General features: G+C 49.9%; 13 protein-coding genes across 13 annotated transcripts; 7 read left to right on the plus strand and 6 right to left on the minus strand.

The window, feature by feature from the left end:
* Positions 1-1,145: 1,145 nt before the first annotated feature.
* N7519_004336 (uncharacterized protein) lies at positions 1,146-1,586 on the plus strand (the record flags this gene model as incomplete). The annotated part of the gene is made up of 1 exon (XM_057291112.1): positions 1,146-1,586. The coding sequence occupies one exon, from the start codon at positions 1,146-1,148 to the stop codon at positions 1,584-1,586; it is 441 nt and encodes a 146-aa protein (XP_057152314.1).
* A 36-nt stretch (positions 1,587-1,622) lies between these two features.
* N7519_004337 (phosphatidylinositol-specific phospholipase C) lies at positions 1,623-2,927 on the plus strand (the record flags this gene model as incomplete). Its single annotated transcript, XM_057291113.1, has 1 exon — positions 1,623-2,927. The coding sequence occupies one exon, from the start codon at positions 1,623-1,625 to the stop codon at positions 2,925-2,927; it is 1,305 nt and encodes a 434-aa protein (XP_057152315.1).
* Positions 2,928-3,164: 237 nt separating this feature from the next.
* N7519_004338 (mitochondrial 54S ribosomal protein uL10m) lies at positions 3,165-4,209 on the minus strand (the record flags this gene model as incomplete). The annotated part of the gene is made up of 2 exons (XM_057291114.1): positions 3,165-3,723; positions 3,773-4,209. 2 exons carry the CDS (start codon positions 4,207-4,209, stop codon positions 3,165-3,167), a joined length of 996 nt encoding a protein of 331 aa, XP_057152316.1.
* A 282-nt stretch (positions 4,210-4,491) lies between these two features.
* N7519_004339 (anthranilate phosphoribosyltransferase) lies at positions 4,492-5,882 on the plus strand (the record flags this gene model as incomplete). Its single annotated transcript, XM_057291115.1, has 2 exons — positions 4,492-4,854; positions 4,917-5,882. 2 exons carry the CDS (start codon positions 4,492-4,494, stop codon positions 5,880-5,882), a joined length of 1,329 nt encoding a protein of 442 aa, XP_057152317.1.
* A 451-nt stretch (positions 5,883-6,333) lies between these two features.
* Positions 6,334-6,610, minus strand: N7519_004340 (Rpo12/RPC10 RNA polymerase subunit family protein; the record flags this gene model as incomplete). The annotated part of the gene is made up of 2 exons (XM_057291116.1): positions 6,334-6,358; positions 6,432-6,610. The coding sequence occupies 2 exons, from the start codon at positions 6,608-6,610 to the stop codon at positions 6,334-6,336; spliced, it is 204 nt and encodes a 67-aa protein (XP_057152318.1).
* A 572-nt stretch (positions 6,611-7,182) lies between these two features.
* Positions 7,183-9,068, minus strand: nar1 (iron-sulfur cluster assembly protein NAR1; the record flags this gene model as incomplete). Its single annotated transcript, XM_057291117.1, has 3 exons — positions 7,183-7,919; positions 8,069-8,867; positions 8,961-9,068. The coding sequence occupies 3 exons, from the start codon at positions 9,066-9,068 to the stop codon at positions 7,183-7,185; spliced, it is 1,644 nt and encodes a 547-aa protein (XP_057152319.1).
* Positions 9,069-9,884: 816 nt separating this feature from the next.
* N7519_004342 (uncharacterized protein) lies at positions 9,885-10,598 on the plus strand (the record flags this gene model as incomplete). Its single annotated transcript, XM_057291118.1, has 1 exon — positions 9,885-10,598. One exon carries the CDS (start codon positions 9,885-9,887, stop codon positions 10,596-10,598), a length of 714 nt encoding a protein of 237 aa, XP_057152320.1.
* Positions 10,599-11,225: 627 nt separating this feature from the next.
* Positions 11,226-11,663, minus strand: N7519_004343 (uncharacterized protein; the record flags this gene model as incomplete). Its single annotated transcript, XM_057291119.1, has 1 exon — positions 11,226-11,663. The coding sequence occupies one exon, from the start codon at positions 11,661-11,663 to the stop codon at positions 11,226-11,228; it is 438 nt and encodes a 145-aa protein (XP_057152321.1).
* A 446-nt stretch (positions 11,664-12,109) lies between these two features.
* N7519_004344 (alpha/beta hydrolase) lies at positions 12,110-13,207 on the plus strand (the record flags this gene model as incomplete). Its single annotated transcript, XM_057291120.1, has 1 exon — positions 12,110-13,207. One exon carries the CDS (start codon positions 12,110-12,112, stop codon positions 13,205-13,207), a length of 1,098 nt encoding a protein of 365 aa, XP_057152322.1.
* A 270-nt stretch (positions 13,208-13,477) lies between these two features.
* On the minus strand, positions 13,478-14,646 carry N7519_004345 (putative formamidopyrimidine-DNA glycosylase; the record flags this gene model as incomplete). The annotated part of the gene is made up of 3 exons (XM_057291121.1): positions 13,478-13,997; positions 14,053-14,569; positions 14,604-14,646. 3 exons carry the CDS (start codon positions 14,644-14,646, stop codon positions 13,478-13,480), a joined length of 1,080 nt encoding a protein of 359 aa, XP_057152323.1.
* Positions 14,647-15,124: 478 nt separating this feature from the next.
* N7519_004346 (MIX23 family protein) lies at positions 15,125-15,761 on the plus strand (the record flags this gene model as incomplete). The annotated part of the gene is made up of 2 exons (XM_057291122.1): positions 15,125-15,197; positions 15,259-15,761. The coding sequence occupies 2 exons, from the start codon at positions 15,125-15,127 to the stop codon at positions 15,759-15,761; spliced, it is 576 nt and encodes a 191-aa protein (XP_057152324.1).
* A 667-nt stretch (positions 15,762-16,428) lies between these two features.
* On the plus strand, positions 16,429-19,048 carry N7519_004347 (peptide alpha-N-acetyltransferase complex A subunit NAT1; the record flags this gene model as incomplete). The annotated part of the gene is made up of 3 exons (XM_057291123.1): positions 16,429-16,510; positions 16,571-18,538; positions 18,594-19,048. The coding sequence occupies 3 exons, from the start codon at positions 16,429-16,431 to the stop codon at positions 19,046-19,048; spliced, it is 2,505 nt and encodes an 834-aa protein (XP_057152325.1).
* A 472-nt stretch (positions 19,049-19,520) lies between these two features.
* Positions 19,521-21,078, minus strand: N7519_004348 (Tim22-complex subunit TIM54; the record flags this gene model as incomplete). Its single annotated transcript, XM_057291124.1, has 3 exons — positions 19,521-20,288; positions 20,336-20,925; positions 20,988-21,078. 3 exons carry the CDS (start codon positions 21,076-21,078, stop codon positions 19,521-19,523), a joined length of 1,449 nt encoding a protein of 482 aa, XP_057152326.1.
* Between the last annotated feature and the right edge of the window lie 1,782 nt (positions 21,079-22,860).

The raw sequence follows: 22,860 nt of genomic DNA on the forward strand, positions 1-22,860 counted from the left end.
AAGTGAATGTTTCAGTCAGTCCCATTTCCCATTCCTTGTCTTGGCCTCGGTGGATAAATAACGTTGGGACCGACCTACAAAATGTTTTCAACAAACGACATCAGGGGAAAGTGACTAAGGGAATGAATACAGAGTTACTGGAACTCCGCTCATTCCCATTTCACCTCTTTCTACGGAATCCAGTACCTCCTATAGAAACTGATATAAGAATCGGCCAAGAAGGCTCATCGAGTTCAATATCCCTTCCCTCCGAGATAACGGTGATGAATCCCGCTGGACTCACTCCACTGCCATGACAAGCTATCTAGCGGACAAAACAGGGGCCCTTTATCTGTGACTTAGTCGCAGCCGTTTTTCTCCCCCGGCGCTACTGGAGCGTCACTGCTAACGACGCCATACCTGTGAGTGTAGCGTACCATGAGGTGTGATTAGGTCTACTAACGTTAAAACTAGGAGATCAAAGCAAACTCCGGTAGACAATGCGGTCAGCGGCCAAGCCAGGCCCAGTCGACCAAGCGACGAAAGATCGCCTCTACGATTGATTCCGAAAACATTGGAAACGATCGTCAGTTTCTCGGCTATGCTGGCAGATATGAACAGCGATGATCCTGTCGTTCGGTCCCCTGCCGTCCAAAGCCTTACTACGTTATCACCGATCACGTATACCCGAGGGATACAGCCGACATTATGCCCAAAAAGACAAAACGGTCACACCCCAAAAATTTGACTCCCCAGCGCAGCAGCAGTGATATAGCGGCTACAACGCAATGACCGAGTTGGGACTCCGGCAGTGGCAGAAGCAATTGGTACCCAGGCTTCTTGCTGGATTTGACATAGGTGAAGCCGTGCCCATGGAAATCCCCAGATTGATAAATGCGACCAAAGCCGAAAAGGACAATCTCCAATTGGCTCTGAAGCAAGCTCAGTGAGATGGTGAGGACCAGATAACACATTCTGTATCAATAAATACAATCTGTACCTAGGTACATGTATGCTATGTCTTCAAATATTTTGATAAAGGTATAGATGTACACCCATGGTAGGCATCAATCGGACCAAGGTTGTCAACCCGATGACCTCAATCTTAGAATAATTCGGAGAAATTGAAAACATTGAACTTTCCTCTATAAAAAAAAAGGGACATAATGGCTTCAATCCTGGCAAACGATGGAACAAATCCGTACAATATGCACGGAGTAAGCCCGGGGGTGTTAGGTCCAGATCGCCAGGGCCGAGCTAGGCGCGACACTAATTGCCTACATCGTATATCGGACGCCGTACTCCGTACAGATCTCGAAGATCTCCGCTCTGTCCTGCAATCGAGACATCCACGCGAATCAGCTTTGCGTGCCAAGAACAAGGGCTCCCCGATCGGAGATCGTCCGCTGATCCCCAGTGGAGGGGTAATCCACTTCAATCTCAGCTCTCCAGGCAGCCGGTTCCGATCCATATTGAGACAAACCCTTCGCACACGGACTTGCACTGATTTCACTTCCAATTGCCAATTCACCATGGTTGCCGAGCACCTCACTATCCGCAACAACACCTCTACTCCAATCGCCCTGAAGCGCATTGAGCGCTTCTAGGCACCGGAGAAAGATGGATTCACTGCCTTCAGCACAATGGCCAGGAACTTTACCCAAGTCTTGACCAACCAAACCCGCAATGACGAGGTTTCCTCCATCGAACAGGACAGCCGTCCCTTCGAGGAAAAGGATGTTGACATTCACGTCGAGCCATTCGCAACGAAGAAGACCGAGCTACGCTCCTTCATCCACTCCGACAAGGAGCGCATGCGTCTAATCTTCGAGGCCGAAGGCCAGAGATACCAGATCCAAGTTCCCGTCCCAACAGCAGAGTCAGCGGGAATGAAAGCACTAAGCGAGAACCCCAAACACCGCTTCACCGGCGTCTTCGTGACCCCAGAATCCTTCCTCGCAATCTTCTCCTCGGCGAACCTGAACGCCTGGATGCGCGAGCTCCGCGACGACACCCTCGTTTCCGCGCTGTCAATCCCAGGCACGCACAACTCGCCCACCTGCCATGTCGCGCCTCCCTCGGTGCGCTGCCAGGCCGTGAGCCCGAAAGAGCAGCTCGAGAACGGCGTTCGCTTCTTCGATATCCGCGTGCAGCCGCAATACCCCGAGGACGCGGCGCGCGACGAGCTGGTCCTCGTCCACAGCGCGTTCCCCATCTCGCTGACAGGAAACAAGTACTTCCGCGACCTGATGCGTGAAGTCGACGAGTTCCTCGAGCGCAACCCGTCCGAGACGCTGATCGTCTCCGTTAAGCGGGAGGGAACCGGCAACGCGACTGACGAGCAGCTCTCGCGTATCCTGCACGACCACTACGCTAAGGCGGGGAGTCGGTGGTGGGTGCGGCCCAAGATCCCGACTCTGGGCGAGGCGCGTGGCAAGGTTATCCTTATGCGTCGCTTTAACTTGCAGGAGAAGCTGAGGGGCGAGCATGGTGGTAATGGTTGGGGTATTGATGCTGCTGCGTGGGCGGATAATACTCCCAATGCCAAGTGTCCCAGTGGCCAGCTCTGCATTCAGGATTTCTATGAGGTGATGGAGACTATGAATATCGAGAAGAAGATCAAGTTCGTCTCGGAGCAGATTGATCGGGCTAGCTGCTGTCGCTATCCATTCGGTGTTCAGCCTGATATGCATGCGACCAAGGCTTTCCCCTTCTACGTCAATTTCTTGAGTGCCAGTAACTTCTGGAAGACGGATACTTGGCCCGAGAAGGTTGCTGCTAAGGTCAATCCGGCTATCGTGGACTATATCTGTCGCCGAGGCAAAGAGCATGATGCGGACTGCTCGACGGGTATTCTTGTTACGGACTGGGTTGGTTTGCATGGAGATTGGGATCTTGTGCGTTGCATTGTGGGCATGAATGCCAAACTGCGTTTGAGACAGGAGTAGATGGTGAACATTGCCGACATACACTGGGAGGGAACTTGTCTTTTAGGCGCGGTCTGTATTTTGCCTCACATTATACAGGGAATGCAATGATTTATGGGCTAAACAAAAATATGATGCACCAAAGTCGTTTTCTTGCAAGTATACATTGATCCTGAAGTAGGAAGAGGGTGTCTTGAGGACGAAACGCAGAATATGATCTATTATACAGGAAAATGAATCAAAATGACCATGACCAGATTAGGACGATTCGCTCTTGTCGCCCTCTGGTCCCTTCTCCTCTTCTTCCAAAACACTCCGGCGGCTCTCCAAGGTAAAGTAAATGCTCTTGCCAGCTCCTTCCAGGGTAGTTGCAACGCTGGAGCTCATGCTCTGCAAGGCGGTAACAAGCTGGGAGCGAAGACCGTCCATGCCACCCTCGATGCTGCCGACCCACTTGGTCTGATCGATATCAAACACCTGGTTGTCCACACGGGCAGCAAGCAAGTTAATCTTGCGGAGACCGTCCTGAACGATGGGCTCGTGATATTCTGGGTTTGCCTTGCGGGTAGGGGCCTTGAAGCCGGATTCCTTGGGGGCGAGGATTGACAGCGCGGCCTTCATGTGTTCAGGCGAGACGGTGGGGATGGAAAGAACAGCAACAGGGCCGACGAGCAGAGGAGAAAGCTCGTGCATGCCCTTCATGTTCTTCACTGCCTGGTGGGCAGTGCGAGACAAGTCGTGCGTCAAGGCCGGGTCATCCTTCGAGCCGGAAATCGCAGGGATCTCGGCGGAGGTTTGTGTCACGGGGTCAATTGCACTGGGGGGCCTTTCCTGAACCCAGGGAAGCCTCGCTGGGGCGGAAGTACTCGACGATGCGCAGAGCCACCTCGAAGATGCTGGTCTGGATGGTCTGGATCTTAATGTAAGGAGCGAGGGCAGGCGCTGTGCGGCCTTCGGCGGCAATCTTCTCATCCACTTTTCGCAGAGCAATGGTTAGTTCTCGTCGGATGGCGGCCCATTCCATAGACTTGAGGTTGTTGTGTTGGAACAGCACGATGAGAGGAGATGTGCGGAGAAGGGAGGTGTATGACCGTAGGAGCTGCGACCGGCGGTATTCGGGATTGCGGTGCGAAGGTGGCTGGGTAAGAGGGAATTTTGATACGGGAGCTGGTGAGCGTGTCATCTGCTCAATTGAAGCAGCTGGCGTGACTGCCGCAGCGCTGGATGCGCTCCTGGTAATGCGGAGTTCATATTGGCATCGAGGAATTTGGTGAAGCGACGAGATTCTTAACCGAGGTGGCATTGTGAATTTAGCTGGTGAATTTATCAATGCCCCCAATAATTCAAAAAGGTGATATACACAGGTCAAGACAGGTCAAGACAAGCCCCCGGGAAATGCAAATGATATTTTTAGGGTCCTAAAAGGGTAAAGCGCATTGGAGGCGGTGAAGTATTCTGCCGTCTATATACGTCTGTCATTGAGTCATTGTTCTGGCGGATGTTGCAGGTATCTTTTAAGCTTGTGAAACCCCGTTGGGATTGCTGGGCTATTTTGAACATATAGTCGCTTACAAATATTTTAAGCATGGCGACATCATCTATATCTTCTCCCTCTCAGCGACCAGAGTCTATTTCAATCGCGCCGCTCCTCCAGCGACTCGCCTACCCCGCGGCTGCTGGCATTCGAGTCAGCGCCCAAGATCTCCCCGCTGTGAATGCTGAGGAGATTGCTTCTGCCTTTGCGCTAATCTTTGAGGATCGGCTATCTCATATTCAGACTGCTGCCCTCCTCACGTTGCTCCACTCAACCGGCAAGGATAGGGAAGCAGATGTGATTGCGAAATGTTCTCAATGCATGCGAGATGCTGCTTGCCAAGTTGAGAGAGGCCCGCTTGCGAAAATTATCAAAACTCGTAATCTGAAAGCAGGAAATTATGAGGGTGGATTGGTATGCGATATGCAAACCCGCTCCATTTTGTCAGAGTTATATTGACAGGCCGCGATGTATAGTGTGATATTGTTGGAACTGGAGGAGACTCCCATTCGACCTTTAACATTTCCACGACTTCCTCAATCGTTGCATCTCCTATTCTGATGACAGCTAAACATGGCAACCGCGCTCAAACATCGACCTCTGGCGCGGCCGACGTCCTCAATGCCATTCAGCCCTTGGCACCCAAGATCGCAGCTGTCACAGCTGAGAACCTGTCCCAGGTTTACGAGAAAACTAATTATTCCTTCTTGTTCGCTCCGAATTTCCACCCGGGCATGATGCATTCCAACCCTGTGCGCAGGGCTCTTGGCCTCCGAACAATTTTCAACCTGATGGGCCCTTTGGCCAACCCTGTTGACTGGGCACTGGAGGCACGGGTAGTTGGTGTGGCATACCAGAGTCTTGGTCCAGTATTCGCCGAGGCTTTCAGACAAAGTGGCGCGAAGAAAGCCATGATCGTCTGTGGCGCAGAGGACATGGACGAAATCAGCTGCGCTGGAAAGACAAACTGCTGGAGGCTCTCTGAGTACCCGAACCCTGGATACAAGGCCCCAGCAGACGAGGCAGATGAGTCAAGTGAAGATGATATCAACAATCCCCGTACACTCGTCAAGATCGACACCTTCCAGCTCCAGCCATCGGACTTTGGCCTCTCTAGTCACCCCCTTAGTGAGGTCGGTGGAGGTAAACTGCCCAAGCAAAACGCGGCAAAGCTGATGAGCATACTTCGGAATGAACTTCCACGGGATGACCCCATCTTGGAGTTTGTTCTCATGAATGTGGCTGGTCTCCTTGTCACCTCCGGTGTTTGCGAGGCCGATACCAGCAACATGGGACCTGGCGATGATGGCCAGGTCATCACCGAGCGTGGCCCTGGTGGCGGCCGCTGGAAAGAAGGCGTGCGCCGCGCACGATGGGCAATCGAGAGCGGGCAGTCTCTGAAAAACTTGGAGCAATTCATTGAAGTAACTAACCAGCTCTAAAGTAGAATCTTGTTACTAGTTCTGTAAGGGTTGGATTTAGTATGTCATAATCTTTTCGGGTCCACGAAGCTTTCGGATTTGGTTATGTCTGTTCTGATGAGTGCACTGATGTACGTTTAGATATGTGGATATTTTGGGCATCTCGGGTCCATGAGAAAAGTGATTTAATTCTGAAAACAAATGTAATTGTTCCTAAAAAAGAAAGAGCTGAGGCCTGTCCTCAGTCCAGACTTGGACTATGGCTAGAGGGCATGGCTAGAACATCCACATATCTGGTTGTTCATGTAAACCGAGTTCATAGAAAAAACTTGTTTGTGCAATTCAACCCCAAAGCGCCATTGTATGCATAATTCGTCAAAAAGGAAAGACTTCAAAACCACAGGATCTCAGACCGATTATTCCAGAGTCATCGCAACCTCCAACATCAGATCTTTTTGCGTATATGAGACGTCTACCGAGCCTGGAACTGGACCATACTATCAGAAGCAAGAAAAAAGTCAGCCATGCCTCGCGCATATGCATGTTAATCCCCGAGGAAGAAAATCTTACCGCTTAGTTCGCTCCTTGTACAGCACACGGTGACCGCAGTCCTTGCAGCGAATCTGGTCGCCGCGCTTCAGGGGAACACGGGCAGAGCACTCGCCGCACAGGTAGGTGACTGAGGGGCTGTCGATGGCCATGGCATTGCCGAAACCACCGGCTTGGTCGAAGTTGTTCTGGGTGCCCATCGAGGGGGACCTGGTAGGTTTCGCGAGACATTGTTGGGGTTGAGAGTGGTGCGGTGATAACGTGTTTATTCTGCGCGCGACCTGATCGTGTCCGATGGGAGGATGGAAGTTGTGAGGTGGAACTAGGCTCGAGGCTGAGATACTTGGATTCTTTTTCTTTCTAGAGCGCGGGATTTTAGGTGCTTAGTCATGCATTTGACAGATTAGTCATCACGTCCGGGCCCGATCTGACCAGAAGTATAGAAGAAGTATAGAAGGTCCTCTGATTAATCTGGTACGGAAATTATTAAGGAGAGCTTGGGTTAAATGTTTTGATAGCTTCATTAATATCATTGGTCATATCTGAATCTATTTACACCTTTTTGTATGCATCTATTGTGTCATAACCTTAACAACCTTATTCAGCACCTCATGTATCATCGACCGTGACTTGAAAAATGAAAATATGGTATATCCCCCAGACATGCAAGAAATATCAGATCCCGGCGCCATGCAAATAAATCAAAAAAGAGGCCACGAAGAAGTCCATGGCAAGGGTGAATCTTCCAGTAGCAAAATGAACCAGAAAAAAGTTACCAACCACCACCAATCTTCCCCGCAAGCTCCACAACCCGACTCGTATCATTAGCAGGCGTTTGATCCTTGCCAACATCACTTTCTACCTTGCGATAGGTAGTATAGACGAGCTTAGAGAGAGGAATGTTCATGTATTCTGACCAAGACCGCAAGCGTTCATGGATTTTAGCCTCCTTGTCAGCCAACGAAGACAGCTGAGACTGAGTCTCCAGTTCAGACTCAGACTCAGAGTCCATGGAGAAATAAGCCTCATCGACACGAGCTAGCCACGCGCGCTGCTCATGTGGTGATGGCTTCATAGATGCGTCCAGTGCCTCTCCTTGGGAAGGACCAAGGATTTCTCTGGCGTCCTCGACTCGGATCTGGCCACCGCCATTCGTGCATCCACCAGGGCAGGCCATGACCTCCACGTAGGCGTAATCTGAGCCTGAGCTGCCTGTGGACACGGCGTTACGAGACATAGGCTGGCGGCGACCTGCGGCGGGCCTAGCGGCTGGTTTCGCACCGGGGAGCCTCGATACACGCGCGGGCTTGAGTTTCCGAACAAGGTTTTGGATGTTTCGGAAACCGTAATAGCGAGCTGCCTTCAGAATGGGTTGGCCCTCTGGAGACATGAGCACGTACTCGACGACATCAACATTGCGTCCGCGGTTGATCACAAGTTCGCTGCCTGGGTTGCGAGCTTGGAAAGTTATGAGAACATGGTGTAGGTAGCCTCCAGAAGTACCCGTAGCTAGAGATTGTTCCGCGCGAGAGCGCTTTAAGGAAATGAAAGAATCGAGGGTTTTTTCAGGAAGGGCGGGTTGAAAGACGAAGGCAGAGGTTGCAAAGGCAGGTTTCGCAGTGAGGACCCTCGAGACGAAGCCAGAGACATAAGCTCACGAGCAGTGATAACACAGTCTACGTCGCGAACAGGCTGTGTCTCAGAGCCCGAGGAATCTCCCTGTCGCCATGACACATCCGTGAGTTCTTCTCGACTAGCTTCTAGCTTCTTGTCAAAGCAGGGCATGACTGCCAAATGCCAAATCCGAGAAGGATGGACACCGAGAGACTTGCTCAAAACGGTCTTGAGGAAGGTCCCCGACAGAGCCTGCGGGGACTTGAGTCGAGAAAGGTGAGGAAGGATAAACGGGTGAGTCTTCTCAGCGTAACAGATCCATCCGGGACAAGCTGAGGATAAGACAGGTCGTTTGGGAAGAGAGTCATCTGACTGGCCCGTTGCTGACGACTCCCCCGAGTTGAGCGAGTCCGAAACCTCGTCTGCAGTGAGTACCAGTACAGCCTCTCGCATGGCATTGGTGTCGACCACCCATGTAAATCCATTGCCGTGTTCACCCCCGCCTCGCAAACCCTGCGGGCCACTAAGTAATTGGTCGATCATGTACCCCGCTTCTTTCTCTGAAATCCCATAGGTTGTTGCCAGACTTGCCCTGACTTGTGGGCTGACACTGGCCACGAAGATCTTGCCCTCTCCAGAGTCTTCGCTATTATTGACTCTCACGCCATGAGGGTCATGCGTCAAGGGAATCTCCGGATGCGCATCGAGTGTATTGAGGACCTCGGCGTGAGACTGGAGCGATATCAACACTGCCTCGGCGGATGTAACGCAGCCAGAGCAAGCGAGGCAGTCTGTCAAAGAAATCTGTGCGGGGGGGTAGATCCTCAGGCTGGACTTTGTCTTCTGTCGTTACTTCATAGGCGTCCTATAATTAGAAAGTCAGTAAAAGAAACCCTAATATCACACGGTCCCAATGGGATCAATGAGCGGACATACTTCTTGATTCTTTGTATCTTTGGGTGGAAGGGTTTCAACTGGTTTGATACACGCGACCCCGGGCGAAATGAAATCATTTAGATCGTCTGCTGACAGGATCGCGCTCATTGTGGCGGAGTGCTGCTTCGGGCGGTCCTGAATAAAGAGAAAGAAACGGCCTAGACTTGTGTGTAATTTTATTGCAAGGAATAATCAGAATAAAGACATCGCAACCTTTAAAATTAAAATAGTTCTGCGAGATGGCGACAAGCCAACGGCGTTGCTCGCTTTGTCATGGTGGCGAGATCGGAGATAAGCTCACCGCCTTATGCGGGATGCACCTGCCCTGATAGGTTGGATATGAAGTATGCACGTGACCTACTTGATGTTTCTTTGAACTTCTACTTCCCACTGTTCGAGTCTCAAGTCTTTGTGTTCTCTTATTCTTTCAATAGGTACCATGTAAGGAATATACTGGCTTACATCTAGCCGATTGGTGAGTGAACATGGACCATAAAGAGCCCCCGGAACCCTCGTCTTCATGAAATAGCAACTTCTCTACTGTTTCTTTCGCATATATACCACCTTCAATACAGAAAAAGCCATGCCAAAAAGGGAATTGTCTGTCCAGTCCAATACATCCGGGTCAACACAGTCCAGGCAATCAATAGATTCGCAGTTTGCGAACCAATCACCTGCCAGAACTACAAATAGTCGCAGCAGTAGCGGCCTCACCAGAGTGATGAGTACCATCTATGAGAAATTCACATCCGACCCCAAACAAACAACTGGTCTTGATGGCGAGGCAATAGACTCTGGTCTGGCCAAGAAACGACGCCTTAGGGGTACAATGGGGGATGTCATTGCCACAACAAAGAAAGCCACGAAGGAGATTTTGGCCAAAACAGAATTGGAGGGGACTCGATTTGGTTATATGGCGAACAAATGGACCGCTCCTGCCTGGACTATAATTCCGTGGATTTTCCAAACTCGGCCACTGTGGTTAGAGTCGTGGAAGGAGACACATATGACCGGGCCCTCGAGATGAGAGATGCTGACACCGAGCACGATCACATGCCAGTATGTGTTCTCAACTTTGCCAATGCCTATAACCCCGGTGGCGGCTGGCTCAATGGTTCTCAAGCTCAAGAGGAACAACTTTGCTACCGAAGCACTCTCATCGATACTCTCCATACCCGGTTCTACCCAATGAACGATTTGGAGTGCCTCTATTCACCCAATGTGATCGTTTTCCGAAAGAGCGTTGACAGCGAGTACAACTTCATGTCAGTGGACGACAAGCTACACCAGAACCCCACTGTTAGCGTTATCAGCATGGCAGCGCGGAGCAAGCCTGGATTAGTGAAATCCGGACTCATGTACAAGGACGAGGCACAGAAATATCTCATGATAGCCAAAATGCAATTGATTCTACGCACAGCAGCACACAACAATCACCGCCGCTTGATACTTGGTGCCATTGGTTGTGGGGCCTTTCGCCATCCCGCTCAGGAGGTAGCCGACTGTTGGTACGAGGTTCTCATGAAAGAGGAGTTCAAGGGGTGGTTTGAGATGATTGATTTCGTGATTAGGGACTCACCTACTGAGAACAATCTTCAAATTTTCTCAGAGACATTGGATGGTTTGCTCATAGCATGAGTCTTGCACGGTACAATTTCATTTCTCTTTGTTGGCTTCTCCTACTTAGGAGACGTCTGGGGACTTTTTCAGGCAGGCGCAATTTATACAAATTTATACAAGGAACTTTGGATCAAGATCCCTAGACTGTAAATACATAGCTACATGCGTAATGTTGGCTTTCATACATGTAGTTTTTTCGACAATACATAGACATCTTCTGGTTCCTTGCCATGATACGTCAGGTCGACAGGTTTAAGGCGTTCTTGTATTCGGTCAGCGATTGCTTTCTTGTGGCTTTAACCTAACCACCATTCTTCACCTTTACAACGTTAATCTATTCTTCTCTCCCTTCATTCTCGCTGATGCTTTCCTAAACAATCTACCAATCGGTACCGTGAGCCAGCACCTTTGCGTGGATTCACCAGGACACTGTTACTATACCCGAGCGTGGACAGGGATCCTCGCCCACCCGCGCTATTCAAAACATGTAACGGTGCTGTTGATGAGAATTTATGTTTATAATTTATATGAATTACTTGAGATTGACCCGATAGTAGACTGACATGCGTATAAAAAGGAAAGAATAGCAAGGGCAAAGAGAATATGCAACATACCTTCGGGGTTTCATATATCTGCTGCCTGCATCTAGTCACTATCATCAGAAGATCCAGAGAGCAAGACCCAGCCATGTTCCGATTTCCCAACACGAGAAGGCTCCATCTGATTATAATAATGAACGCTAGCGCCAGAGGGGACCAGGCACTTGCGCTCAAGCCCGGCAAGCACTTCCACAGTCCAGCGCTGACACTCCTGCACAGGGACTGCTACTACTGCTGACTTGACCTTGTTGATCTTGCTTGCAGCAATAGAGCCGATGTATTGCTTCCTAGAGATACCGAAACTGTCCATTCGCTTCCCGGCTTGGATCTTGCGCTCGTAGTCCCGATCCTCCGTAGGACCTCCGACAACATGATACCAAGTACAATGCAGCGACCCCGGGTTAGCAAGCAAAAGCATCCAATGCAAAGGATCACTACCTCTACGTTGGCAGAATGCCACATAGACGTCCCATGAGTCAGCCATGTCTGATGAATCAGTAGTCCTGGTCAAAAATACTCAAGTCTTTTCCCTTTTCCGAGAGTGGGATTGTTGCTTAGGATCGAATGGGACTTGACTGATGTATTAACGGCCGGGGCCGTCTACCATTATATATCTGTCCCTTGGTTGATCCTATTCCCTCGCATACAATGACAGACAAACACTTTATGAGCGAGAAATAGAACTATGCGTTATAAAGCCCATTGTCTGGGATTGAAGTGAGTGCATAGGTTGGTCTATAAGCTTATTGTCTATGTCTTGCCTATTCGATCACCCTGCATGACATGGCTATTCATAACACCAACTAACAGAAATAACAAAGAGATCTTGAATCTGATCCTTGGCATCCATTCTAAAATAACTATTAGACAGTGTCCTTCCCTTGTAACTTTTCATATCGCCCACTCTCTCGCTCCCCCATATCCACGAAAATGTTAAATGCATACCCCGCCCCTCTAGTCATCCCACCGCTGGGCGGAGAACATACGCACACTATTATTTCGCTTCATGGGAGAGGCAGCAATGCTGAGCGTTTCGGTCATGTACTTCTTGCTGCTGCGAACCTGCAAGATCGACTTCCCACAGTGAAATTCGTCTTTCCGACTGCAAGTAAGCGACGGGCAACGAGGTTCAAAAAGATGCCTATCAACCAGTGGTTTGACAACTACTCACTTGAGAACCCCGGAGAGAGAACAGACTTACAAGTCGAAGGACTCTGTGAGAGTGCTGAATTTATTCGTGACTTAATCAGCGAAGAGGTTCGCATCTTAGGCACGGGCAGCCATCAAAAGGTCATCCTATGGGGGTTAAGTCAAGGTTGTGCTGCGGGTGTCTTCACTCTGCTAGGTAACTGGCCCGATGCCAGTGAAACAAGCATGATCGGAGCATTTGTTGGAATGAGTGGATGGCTGCCCTTTGAGCAGCAGTTGCGCGAGATTCTTCGATGCGGTGAGATTACTGCGTCTAGGGACGACCAGCAAGCTCAACCTGATGGTAACTCAGATTCAGATTCAGACTCAGACCTAGATGATGGAGAGCAACAGTCCAACAGGGATGAAGAGTCAGATGCTGATGCAGATGTCTTCTCGGAACCTGATCTGGATGATGATCTACTCGAAAGAAGCAGCCTTTCGTATGACGATTTTGATCCCTTTGCTGACGACGAGGAAGAAGGCTCATTGCTTGAGCACGCTATCAATCATGTTCGCGATATTCTTGATCTTCCAATGACCCCAACAGACGATTCGCAATCACAATCAAGCTTCCGTCAGCTCCAGACCCCTGTTTTTATTGGCCACGGCTCTGAAGACCTAAAGGTTTCTGTGGAACTTGGTAGAAAGATGTCTCATGTTCTTTCGGCCGGTTTTGGAATGGACGTAACTTGGAAGGCCTATGAGGGGTTAGGGCATTGGTATCGCGTGGAGGATGAGATAGAGCATATCCTACAATTTCTTCGGGATAGGGTCGACCTGCCAGTGAAACAAGTGCCAACCCAGGGTCAACGCGAGTATAAGGGTAAAGGCCAATGACTGCTTTTTGACTTACATAGCTTTACTCAGATGTTGCCTCCTTTGTATTGTCTCCATTATAGCAATTAAGTTGTCTGTATTCATATTTGTAAGCTACTAAGGATAGATACTGCATCGATCTCATGTAGGGGCGAGTAGTCTGTGATATGCTGTGGCCTTGTACTTAAGTCAAGTTTGTGTCATTTCAGGAGACTGGTAAGAACTTGCGATTAAAAAGTACATTATTTTACATTCAGATGTAGTGGCTAGTACTTGAGTTTCATATACACCTCACTTAGATGAACGGGTAGACCGTCTCCTGCCAACAACGGCGGGCTTCGCCTTCTCCTCTTCAAAGTACTCACTCTTTACAATGGGATTCTTTCGTTTTGGGGCTCCTCTCTTCGGAGTCTGTGTCGCTTCTTCCGCTTCGGAGTCGCTCTCTTCCTTCAGGGCCACACGTTTCCGTTTCGAATTAGCTGGTGTGGATTTTGTAACGTCTTCGTCAATATCTTTGGCGACAGGACCAGTCTTCTTCTGGACAGCTGGAACAACGGCACTTGTTCGACCTCCAACGGTAAGGAAAGTGATCTTATCCCCATTGGGTAGGACGGCGGGCTGGTTCTTCTTCCCCTTGCCCCAGCGATGCTTGAAAAGCCAGTGCTCAGGAAACTTCTCTGAGTCTGCCAATACACCAATAGATGTGGAGCAGACATAATGAATGGCAGAGTGTAGATCCTTGACCTGATCAGCATTCAAAGTGTTGCTGTATTGTTCTGGGTGTATCTTGGCATGATAGAGGATCTCATCTCTGGGAAAAATCAGCTTCCGTAAATTCGATGACTTTGATCGACTGGAAGACCTACCCCATCCAGTTTCCTATTCCACTGATATTCGCCTGGTCGAGCAGAAGAGCCTTGATCGGTACTTTCTTCTTTCCCAGCTTCTCTGTCAGCCATGCTTCATCCACGGTGTCTTTATCGGTGACTGGATCAGGCCCATTCTCCTTGAGCGGGGTATGACCTCGGATCTCATCAGCGGGGCAATCCACCAGCCTAATGCGACCTAGTCTGCGGGCATCCACAAATGCTGCCTCTGTTTTCGACTCGTCACTTGTCTCCAGCAGAAACTTCCAATATTTAGGGGGCCACTCCTGATCTTCAGGCTTATCGGATCGATAGTAGTATGTGTCGGCGTCCTTGATCTTCAACCAACCAGCCATCCCAAAGTGCATCACAGCGTGTGGTGGTGAAGACATTGTCATCCAGAAATATTTCCCTTGCTGACCTGCTCCCACTATCTTTTTGCCTTGCATTGACTTTTGGAATTCGGCAGCACTGGTGCCGACTTTGCCAAATATAATATCATCATGTTGTGCTTGTACTTTGGACAGGGTTTTTCCCAACCAGGTGCTCACGAATGAAATGCACAATGCGGTGGATCTCTGCTAGCTCAGGCATGTTGGTATGGTATTTCAAGTATCAATGATAATAAGATGCAATAAATGAATTCAAGGGCATTTACAAGTGCTTTTTCTGCGAAAGAACATTTGGCATAAGCAGGGACGCGACGCCCCTGGACACGAGTACGCGCTGTCACGTGCATATAATGGAACGAGCTAGTCCAAAAACGGACCGGAGCTTAAGGCTGATTACGGCATGACGACGGTGGTCGACGGAGAGCTTGCTTGGGCTGTTCAAATCTCACCACAACCTTGGAACTGTCCATTCGTTACTTGTGCTCATAGCATATTATACTGGGTTTCAGTGGAATATACTTCTCCCATCACAGTTGTCAACGCCACGCTATACAACTTTTAACGCCATCAGACGATCTACCTCTACCAAATAACAGAATAGCAATACTCGCTTCCTCAACAAACTGGAGTGGTTCTGGATCAAATCGAATAGTGAAGCTGGGGAGGAAATCCGTGGGAGGATGTCACAGGCCTCATCAACAGCTGCTCCGGCGCTGACGCCTCGGTTCTGTTTCGACGAGAGACTACTCAGAGGTTCGTTTGAAATGTGCCATCTTGATACCAGCTTATATTGACTTGCCTACTTTTCGTTCAGATTTTCTCCGAATTTCAAGATCTACCATCGATGACTCGATTACACAGAACTTGAACGCGTTGATTACACCAGCCCGGGAAGGATTCGATCCGTCATCAACAGCGGTGCGACAAACCGAATCCAGCTCTCGGATCAAGTCTGCCGCCTGCCAGACCTTCAAGGATAATGTGTTATTCCCCTCATGGCAAACGAGATCAGACGTTCTCACTTACTGCGCTGGTGTGGCTACAAGTCCGGATCCCGATGATCCCGATTTGATTCTTCGACAAACAGAATCCGCTCGAGATCGGGAACGAGAAGTAGATGAGCGTCTGGACCCGTACTCTGCTCGCTTCTTTCCACGTGAAGCACGGACTGAGTCATTGGCCAATTTAATTCGCAATGAGCGCACTATTGAGGAGATCGTTCGGACCCGGACGTGGGGGATGGTGTCAGAAAAATGCACTGTCTCTTCTACCTGGGAAGAAGCACTCGATAGCTGGCGCCATTCGCATCAGAAATAACTTTTGGCAGGGGCTTGCCACAGTACACTAGCATCGCTATATAACTCAACTCTTTAGATTCGGGGAGGCCTCCCCCCAAAATAGTACATATTTGCACATTCCTGACATGTTATCTGTTAATTTGAACCCTTACCTCGCTTGTAATAGGATACATTGGGTTTCTGCTCTTGTATGGAAAGGGCGAGAATGGTATGATATAGTCCGGAAGTACTACCTAAGAGAAGTGGCTCATACCATAGATTATGGTCGGTTTGAAGATTTTAAGAGCAACTGAGCAATCACTTCTGGTGCAACATATAAAAAATGTGTGCATGACTTTTTGCTGTGCTCTTGAAGTCACTCAAGAGTCACTCAAAAGTTGTAGCATGTACATAACAAACCACGTGTGCATCACGAGATATAGATTTTGCGCACTATACCGCCTCGGTAAAAATGTACGCGAGCACAAGTATGTATCTGTCGATAATGTCATGCATCTCAGCCTGATCTAAAACAGAAATTTAGTCCACCTGCTTCATTCCTTCTAAGGTTGCCCTGAAGAAGTTGGTGCAGTTATCTCTTATCGGCCTATTAGCTCTGCCAAGATCGGACTCGGAGAAGTCGTCCCCCGCACACATCGATTCCTCACTCGCACAAGTCAGGTCCCTCGACGTCAGCATCGCCCACAATGCCGGAAACATTGAGCTCCAAGGACCATTCCTTGTTTCGTCAAGTGGTTCACCACTTTGAGATGAAACAGTATAAGAAAGGTTGGCCTCTGAAGTGTCCTTAAACTACCTCCGCCTGTCTAACCACATTTTACTTCACAGGCATCAAGACTGCAGACCAGGTTCTTCGCAAAAACCCCAAACATGGTGACACGCAAGCTATGAAGGCTCTGAATATGAGCCAGATAGGGCAATTGGAGGAAGCCTTTGCGCTCGCTAAGACGGCTCTCCAGAATGATATGAAGTCGCATATCACCTGGCACGTCTATGGGTTGCTACTGCGCCAGGAGAAGAACTACGAGGAGGCCATCAAAGCATACCGATTTGCCCTCCGCCTCGAGCCCGAATCGCAACCTATCCAGCGTGATTTGGCACTGCTCCAGATGCAGATGCGGGATTACCAGGGATACATTCGGAGCCGCAGCGCGATGCTGCAAACTCGTCCCGGCTTCCGCCAGAACTGGACCGCGCTCGCGATCGCCCATCACTTGGCCGGGGATCTGGCAGAGGCCGAGAAGGTTCTTACTACCTACGAGGACACATTGAAGGGTGCCACACCACATGTCGCCGATATGGAGAACTCGGAGGCCACCTTGTACAAGAACACGATTATTGCGGAGACTGGAAACGTCGAAAGAGCTCTAGAGCACCTCGAGGCTGTTGGATACCGATGCACTGATGTGCTCGCAGTCATGGAGATGAAGGCCGATTATCTTCTGCGACTGGACCGCAAGGCCGAGGCGGAGGTCGCATATACAGCTCTCCTGGAGCGCAACCCAGACAACTCGATTTACTACAATGGCTTGATCAAGGCAAAGGCTATCCCCGAAAGCGACCACAAGGCATTGAAGGCTCTATACGATGAGTGGGTGGAGAAAAATCCCCGCTGTGATGCTGCTCGTCGCATTCCTCTCGATTTCCTGGAAGGAGAGGAATTCAAGCAGGCCGCTGGCGCCTATTTGCAGCGCATGCTGAAGAAGGGTGTTCCTTCATTATTCGTAAACATCAAGCAGCTTTATGTCAACTCGGCCAAGCGTGACGTGGTACAAGAATTGGTGGAGGGATATCTGTCTGGAAAGGCAACAAACGGCTCAGCGGAGTCGAACGGGGACAACAACGAGTTCTTGTCATGCACATACTACTTCCTAGCTCAACACTACAGCTATCACCTCAGCCGCAACCTCCCGAAGGCCATGGAGAATGTTGAGAAGGCCATTGAGTTGTCACCAAAGGCTGTGGAATATCAGATGACCAAGGCGCGGATCTGGAAGCATTACGGAAACCCGGGGAAGGCAGCAGAAGAGATGGAGAAGGCTCGACTTCTTGATGAAAAGGATCGCCATATCAACACCAAGGCGGCCAAATACGTGCTCCGAAACAACGATAATGAGAAGGCTCTGGAACTCATGAGCAAGTTCACTCGCAACGAGACTGTCGGTGGCACATTGGGTGACCTCCACGAGATGCAGTGCACCTGGTTCTTGACGGAGGACGCCGAGGCGTTCCTCCGACAGAAGAAGCTTGGTCTTGCCCTGAAGCGCTTCCACTCGGTTAACAACATCTTTGATACTTGGCAGGAGGATCAGTTCGACTTCCACGGCTTCTCTCTCCGCAAGGGAATGATCAGGGCCTACGTGGACATGGTGCGCTGGGAAGATCGCCTGCGTGAGCATCCATTCTATACGAGAATGGCTATCGGTGCCGTCAAGGCCCACCTACTTCTTCATGACCAGCCGGATCTCGTGCACGGACCGATGCCCAGCGGAATTAATGGACTCGATTCTACCGATGAGAACCAGAGGAAGAAGGCCCTCAAGAAGGCCAAGAAGGAACAGCAGCGCTTGGAGAAGGTCGAGTCCGACAAGCGTGCAGCAAGGAAAGCAGCTGCCGCTAATGCTAAGGGTGCCGACGGAGAGACTAAGAAGGAAGATTCTGATCCTCTAGGCAACACCCTGGTTCAGACTCAGGATCCCCTGAAGGATGCCATGAAGTTCTTGGCGCCCTTGCTTCGTTCCAGCCCTCAGAACATCGAAGCCCAGTGCCTCGGGTTTGAGGTTCACTCCAGACAGAGTGAGTTAATTTGTTGGAATCTTAAGACGGGACCTTCATGCTAACACGATTACAGACAAGCACCTCCTTGCCGTCAAGTGCCTTGTTGCCGCCCATTCTATCGATCCCTCCAACCCCACTCTCCACCTTCAATTGCTTCGGTTCCGCAAGTCTCTCGAGAACCTCGCCGAGCCTCTTCCCGAGAAGATCGCTGAGGTTGTCAATGCCGAATTTGACAAGCTGCTTCCCAAGACCCAGAATCTCGAAGAGTGGAATGAGTCTTACCTCTCGACTAACAAGGGCAGTGTCGCACACGTGCAGGCCGGCCTGTCTGGTCGTCAATTCCTGAGCCCTGAATCTAAGCCGCAGTGCGAGCAGGACCTGCTTGCTACCCTCGATTCCCCCGATATCACTATCGATGAGGCCACCGCTGCTTTGGATATTCTGAACAAGTGGGGCAGTGATAAGACTGCTTACGCTGAAAAGGCGGGCAAGAAGTGGCCCGAGTCATCGGTCTTTGAGCTGAACTAATTCGATGCGAATGGAGGACCGTGTAAACTCCCACCCCCATTCCCGCTTCGATCATGAGTTGCGTGGCTGCCTAGCGATATAACATTGCAACTGCAAGGTTGAGACAACAAAAGAGGTTAAAAACATAGAGAAAGACACGGGATGAGCAAATATACTCTGGTATTGACCGATGCCAAGTGGTGAGTATACAGGTGCTGGGAGAATCCAATGTACCAGTATCTATTGCCAATCAAGGGCTAACCGTAGAACAATCTACTCCAAAATTCAAAACAATATTCCATCAATGTACATTTCTAAAAGGGGACATCAAACGCCTTTAATATACAAGCCGAGGAGGGAGTCACAATATGCTAAACAAAAAGACCAACACATGCCGTGCTGAATGCCAGGGAAGAATCCATCCCGTAACCGTTGTAGTATATAACAAAATTTCAAATTGCGAAGGTCAGACAGAATATGTCCGAAGATCACTTCACTGTCCGTCCTCTCCGTCGATGTTACCCAGGATGGGCTTACGTCTCAGGACCTCATCACTCTCACCGTACCCGTAATCGATCCACATGCGCTTCCAGAAAGGCACGGGAGCCGGCCGCTCCTCGCCAAGAATGTATTCCTGTTTCTCGGCGATGCGTTGAGAACGCGCCTCATCTTCCGGAGAAAGGATTGCGCGCTGCATGCGCGAGGCAATGCGCTGATCAAGCACGATATCATCGAGCCACTCGCGCTCCTTCTCGTCTTCTTCGCGCTTGTGCACAGACTTGTGCCATTCGCTTTCAGCAGCCTCCATTACGGTCTGCTGCTCATAGATGCGAGCGGGGAGATCGGTGAAGGAGCTGTCAGGAGAAGGAGTGGGGTCAACACTGGGGCTTGTGGGATCGGACTCTGTGTTGGAAGTGCCTTCGTGGTATGGCCGTGCGTTATTCGCAAGGACAAGCGCGGCAACTTCGCGGCCGATGTCCTCGGCAAGGTAACGTTGTGTAAGGAAGCGGTAGACTCGGATCGGAGTGTTCAGGAAACCAAGAAGATGGGGGAATTCGACTGGGGTGGAGCTGTCGAAGGTCTGGGGGATGGTGTGGGGGAGGACGGCGGACGAATATTCGTTGGGGTAGATGTATGCAGGAGTAGGACCGGCTGGCTTGGCAGGCTTCTCTTCTTCCTTCGCTTCTTCCTTCTCAGGTTCTTCGATCTTAGGCTCTGGGATCTCGTCTTTTTTCTCTTCAGAGAACTCGGGGAATCGATGCTCGCGATCTCGGGGTTCGCGAGACTAGCGGGCTTTTCAGCACTGACGTCCTTCGATGTATCCGCGGTCAACTCCTCCGGAGGCGGAGATGGTGCATCCAAGGGGCCGAGCCAGCCCTCGTGCAAGCCTCGAATATACTCCTTCCAGGTGTGTCGGCCAATGACCAAGTCACCCTTGGGGCCCGGTTCGTCAGTGACCCCAATGTGTGCGCGGGTAGCAGCAACGACTGCATCCACGCCGACCTCTTCGGCGGCTGAGCTGGGCTCTCCGGCCTTTCGGCGCAGCTTGCGAATGTTTTCCGCCGTGGTGGCTCTCACGTCGCCTTCACGTCGCCCTTCGACCACCGTGTAGTCCAATGCCGCGGCCACCAGGATAGGCTTGACATATTCCTTGAAGTGATCCCGGGCCACGCGCAGGCCATCTCCCGGTGGTGCAGCCAGGTAAACCGTCATTTTCCGGCGCATCTGGTCGATTGGCAGAGATTCCTTCGAAATGTGAGCCACGAGCTCCGACCACTTTTGTTGCACGCGACGCTTCTCTCGACGATCGTATATAAGAGCACCAGTGAATGATCCAGTAATAGTGAGGAAGATCATCCAATTGCGAGAGGGCAGTTTGAAACGCATATTAGGGAGGCCTGTTGATCATAGCATTATTAGCATTTTTGGGACCGTTAAAATCTGGGGAACAGAAATGTACCCATCATTTTGAATGCTGGGTTAGGCGGCTTCGAGGCCGCCTGGGGCTTGCCAGCGCCCGATGGCGCAGCAGAGCTCGAGGAGTCTGCCATAGGGTTGTACAATGGAGAAATGGTCTTTATGTATAAATAAAGTACATCCGAGGGCATGCTCATTCGGGGAAAATTGTTGCCTCGGGATTACCTTATCCCGTCCCACGTGACTTTAAATAAAAGTCGCCCAAGCCAGACCCCGTCGGGTTTGATACATTTGAGACTTGAAACATAGTTATCATTTTAAACTCCTTGCCTTGGCTCTTTGGTTTTCTGGCTACTCTAATCTCATAATATGGACTTTGTGAAAGTATTTCAATTATCTACGTGAATTTTACAAGAAGCAAGTGCCTGACAAAACGACATGACGCCCTCGCAGGCGTTTATGCTTGCCATGGGAAACCATCACGTTTTTTAAAAGCAGAAACTGATGTTCTTTGCACGGAGAATAGAGAGCCCCCTTGCTCTGCAACAGTGGATGGTAAGCTGGGACAGCATAAAATATGGCTAGACACGTGTGCGAGGGGATCAGAATATAGAGTATGGTCCAGGCCAAACAGTCGTGGCAAGCCCACCAACACCTATTACCCGGTGTGGTGGCTGCACCAGATGGCAAGATAGCAAATCGTTCAAGATTGGGTATCTTTTGCGTAGTAATTACATACAAAAGGTACACACAATCTAACATACATGCATACATGCATGCAAGTATAACCGAGATTTTCTCAACCCTTAAAATGTGAGGGGATATGCGTAAATAATGTCCTAATTATGCACTATCACCATTAGTAGAAGTTTCAAGTGTGTGAAGTAAGAGAATAGGCAAAACATTTACAGTAATATATAGATAGGTTAATATCATGTTGGACAATAGTAACTCACATGAACTAACGTATGTGAGCTGAAAATACACTTCCCTATACTGCCATTTATATATGTACTTTCTATATAAAATAAGCTTACTTCATAGAAAGTAGTAGGATGCTAGGCCCAGAGGTCGGGAAACACCGTCTTTAAATGAAGGTACCTTTAGAACATCTGGAACACTCAGCACGTGGGAGACGCAGTCGAATAGCACCTCCAGCACCGTCCACTGGACCCGATGCATGACGAGTCAGGGGTTTGATATGATCGAGTCCACGGGTATATACTTCGGCCGTAGATTCTTCATCTGTCCCAGATAACCTTGGGGTTTGGTCATCCTATCTCTCCTATAATGGGCCGGTTGATCCTCAAACTGGACAACGTCTGAGATCATTTACGTGCGCGATATTTTGTAGGCGCCTCTCTCGGTGTATTTCCCCCACGTGAGATGCGTGCAACGGAAAGGGCCGAGAGTATCGCAGAAAAGTGCTTGGAGTTCTGCTGACAAAACTCAAGTGTACCTCCAGGGCTACCTAGGTAGGTGGACCTGCGGACTGATGTCGGGATACCTCAACATCGTACGGTGGAAAGCAAGGGCAGACGGAAATGGTAACCTCGCAGGGACTTTGCGGACTAAGATTGATGTAAGCTCGCGGATGCCACTAGAGAAATAACCGAGACATATTTGGTAAATAGGTATACGAGAACGGATCTTCACTAATACCTGGGGCAAACTTTTATAATGTCGAAGCATTTACCTACCTAAATGGGAAGTGATCGACACCAATCTCAAGTATTGAGTAATAGGGGATATTCTAACATCGTATATTGGAAAGCAAAGACGCAAATGGCAACCTCGCAGCGACCTTACGGAGTAGGATTGAGCTAAGCTCACGGGTGCCCGGGGCCACCGGAGAAGTAACCGAGACATTCGTAAATTAGTAAACTGGGTCGACATGTGGAGCAAGCGCCACAGGG

This window comes from Penicillium mononematosum, assembly GCF_028829835.1.
Source record: "Penicillium mononematosum strain IBT 11891 chromosome Unknown utg000002l:1.0-8112719.0:1.0-8118358.0, whole genome shotgun sequence".
NCBI lineage: Eukaryota > Fungi > Ascomycota > Eurotiomycetes > Eurotiales > Aspergillaceae > Penicillium > Penicillium mononematosum.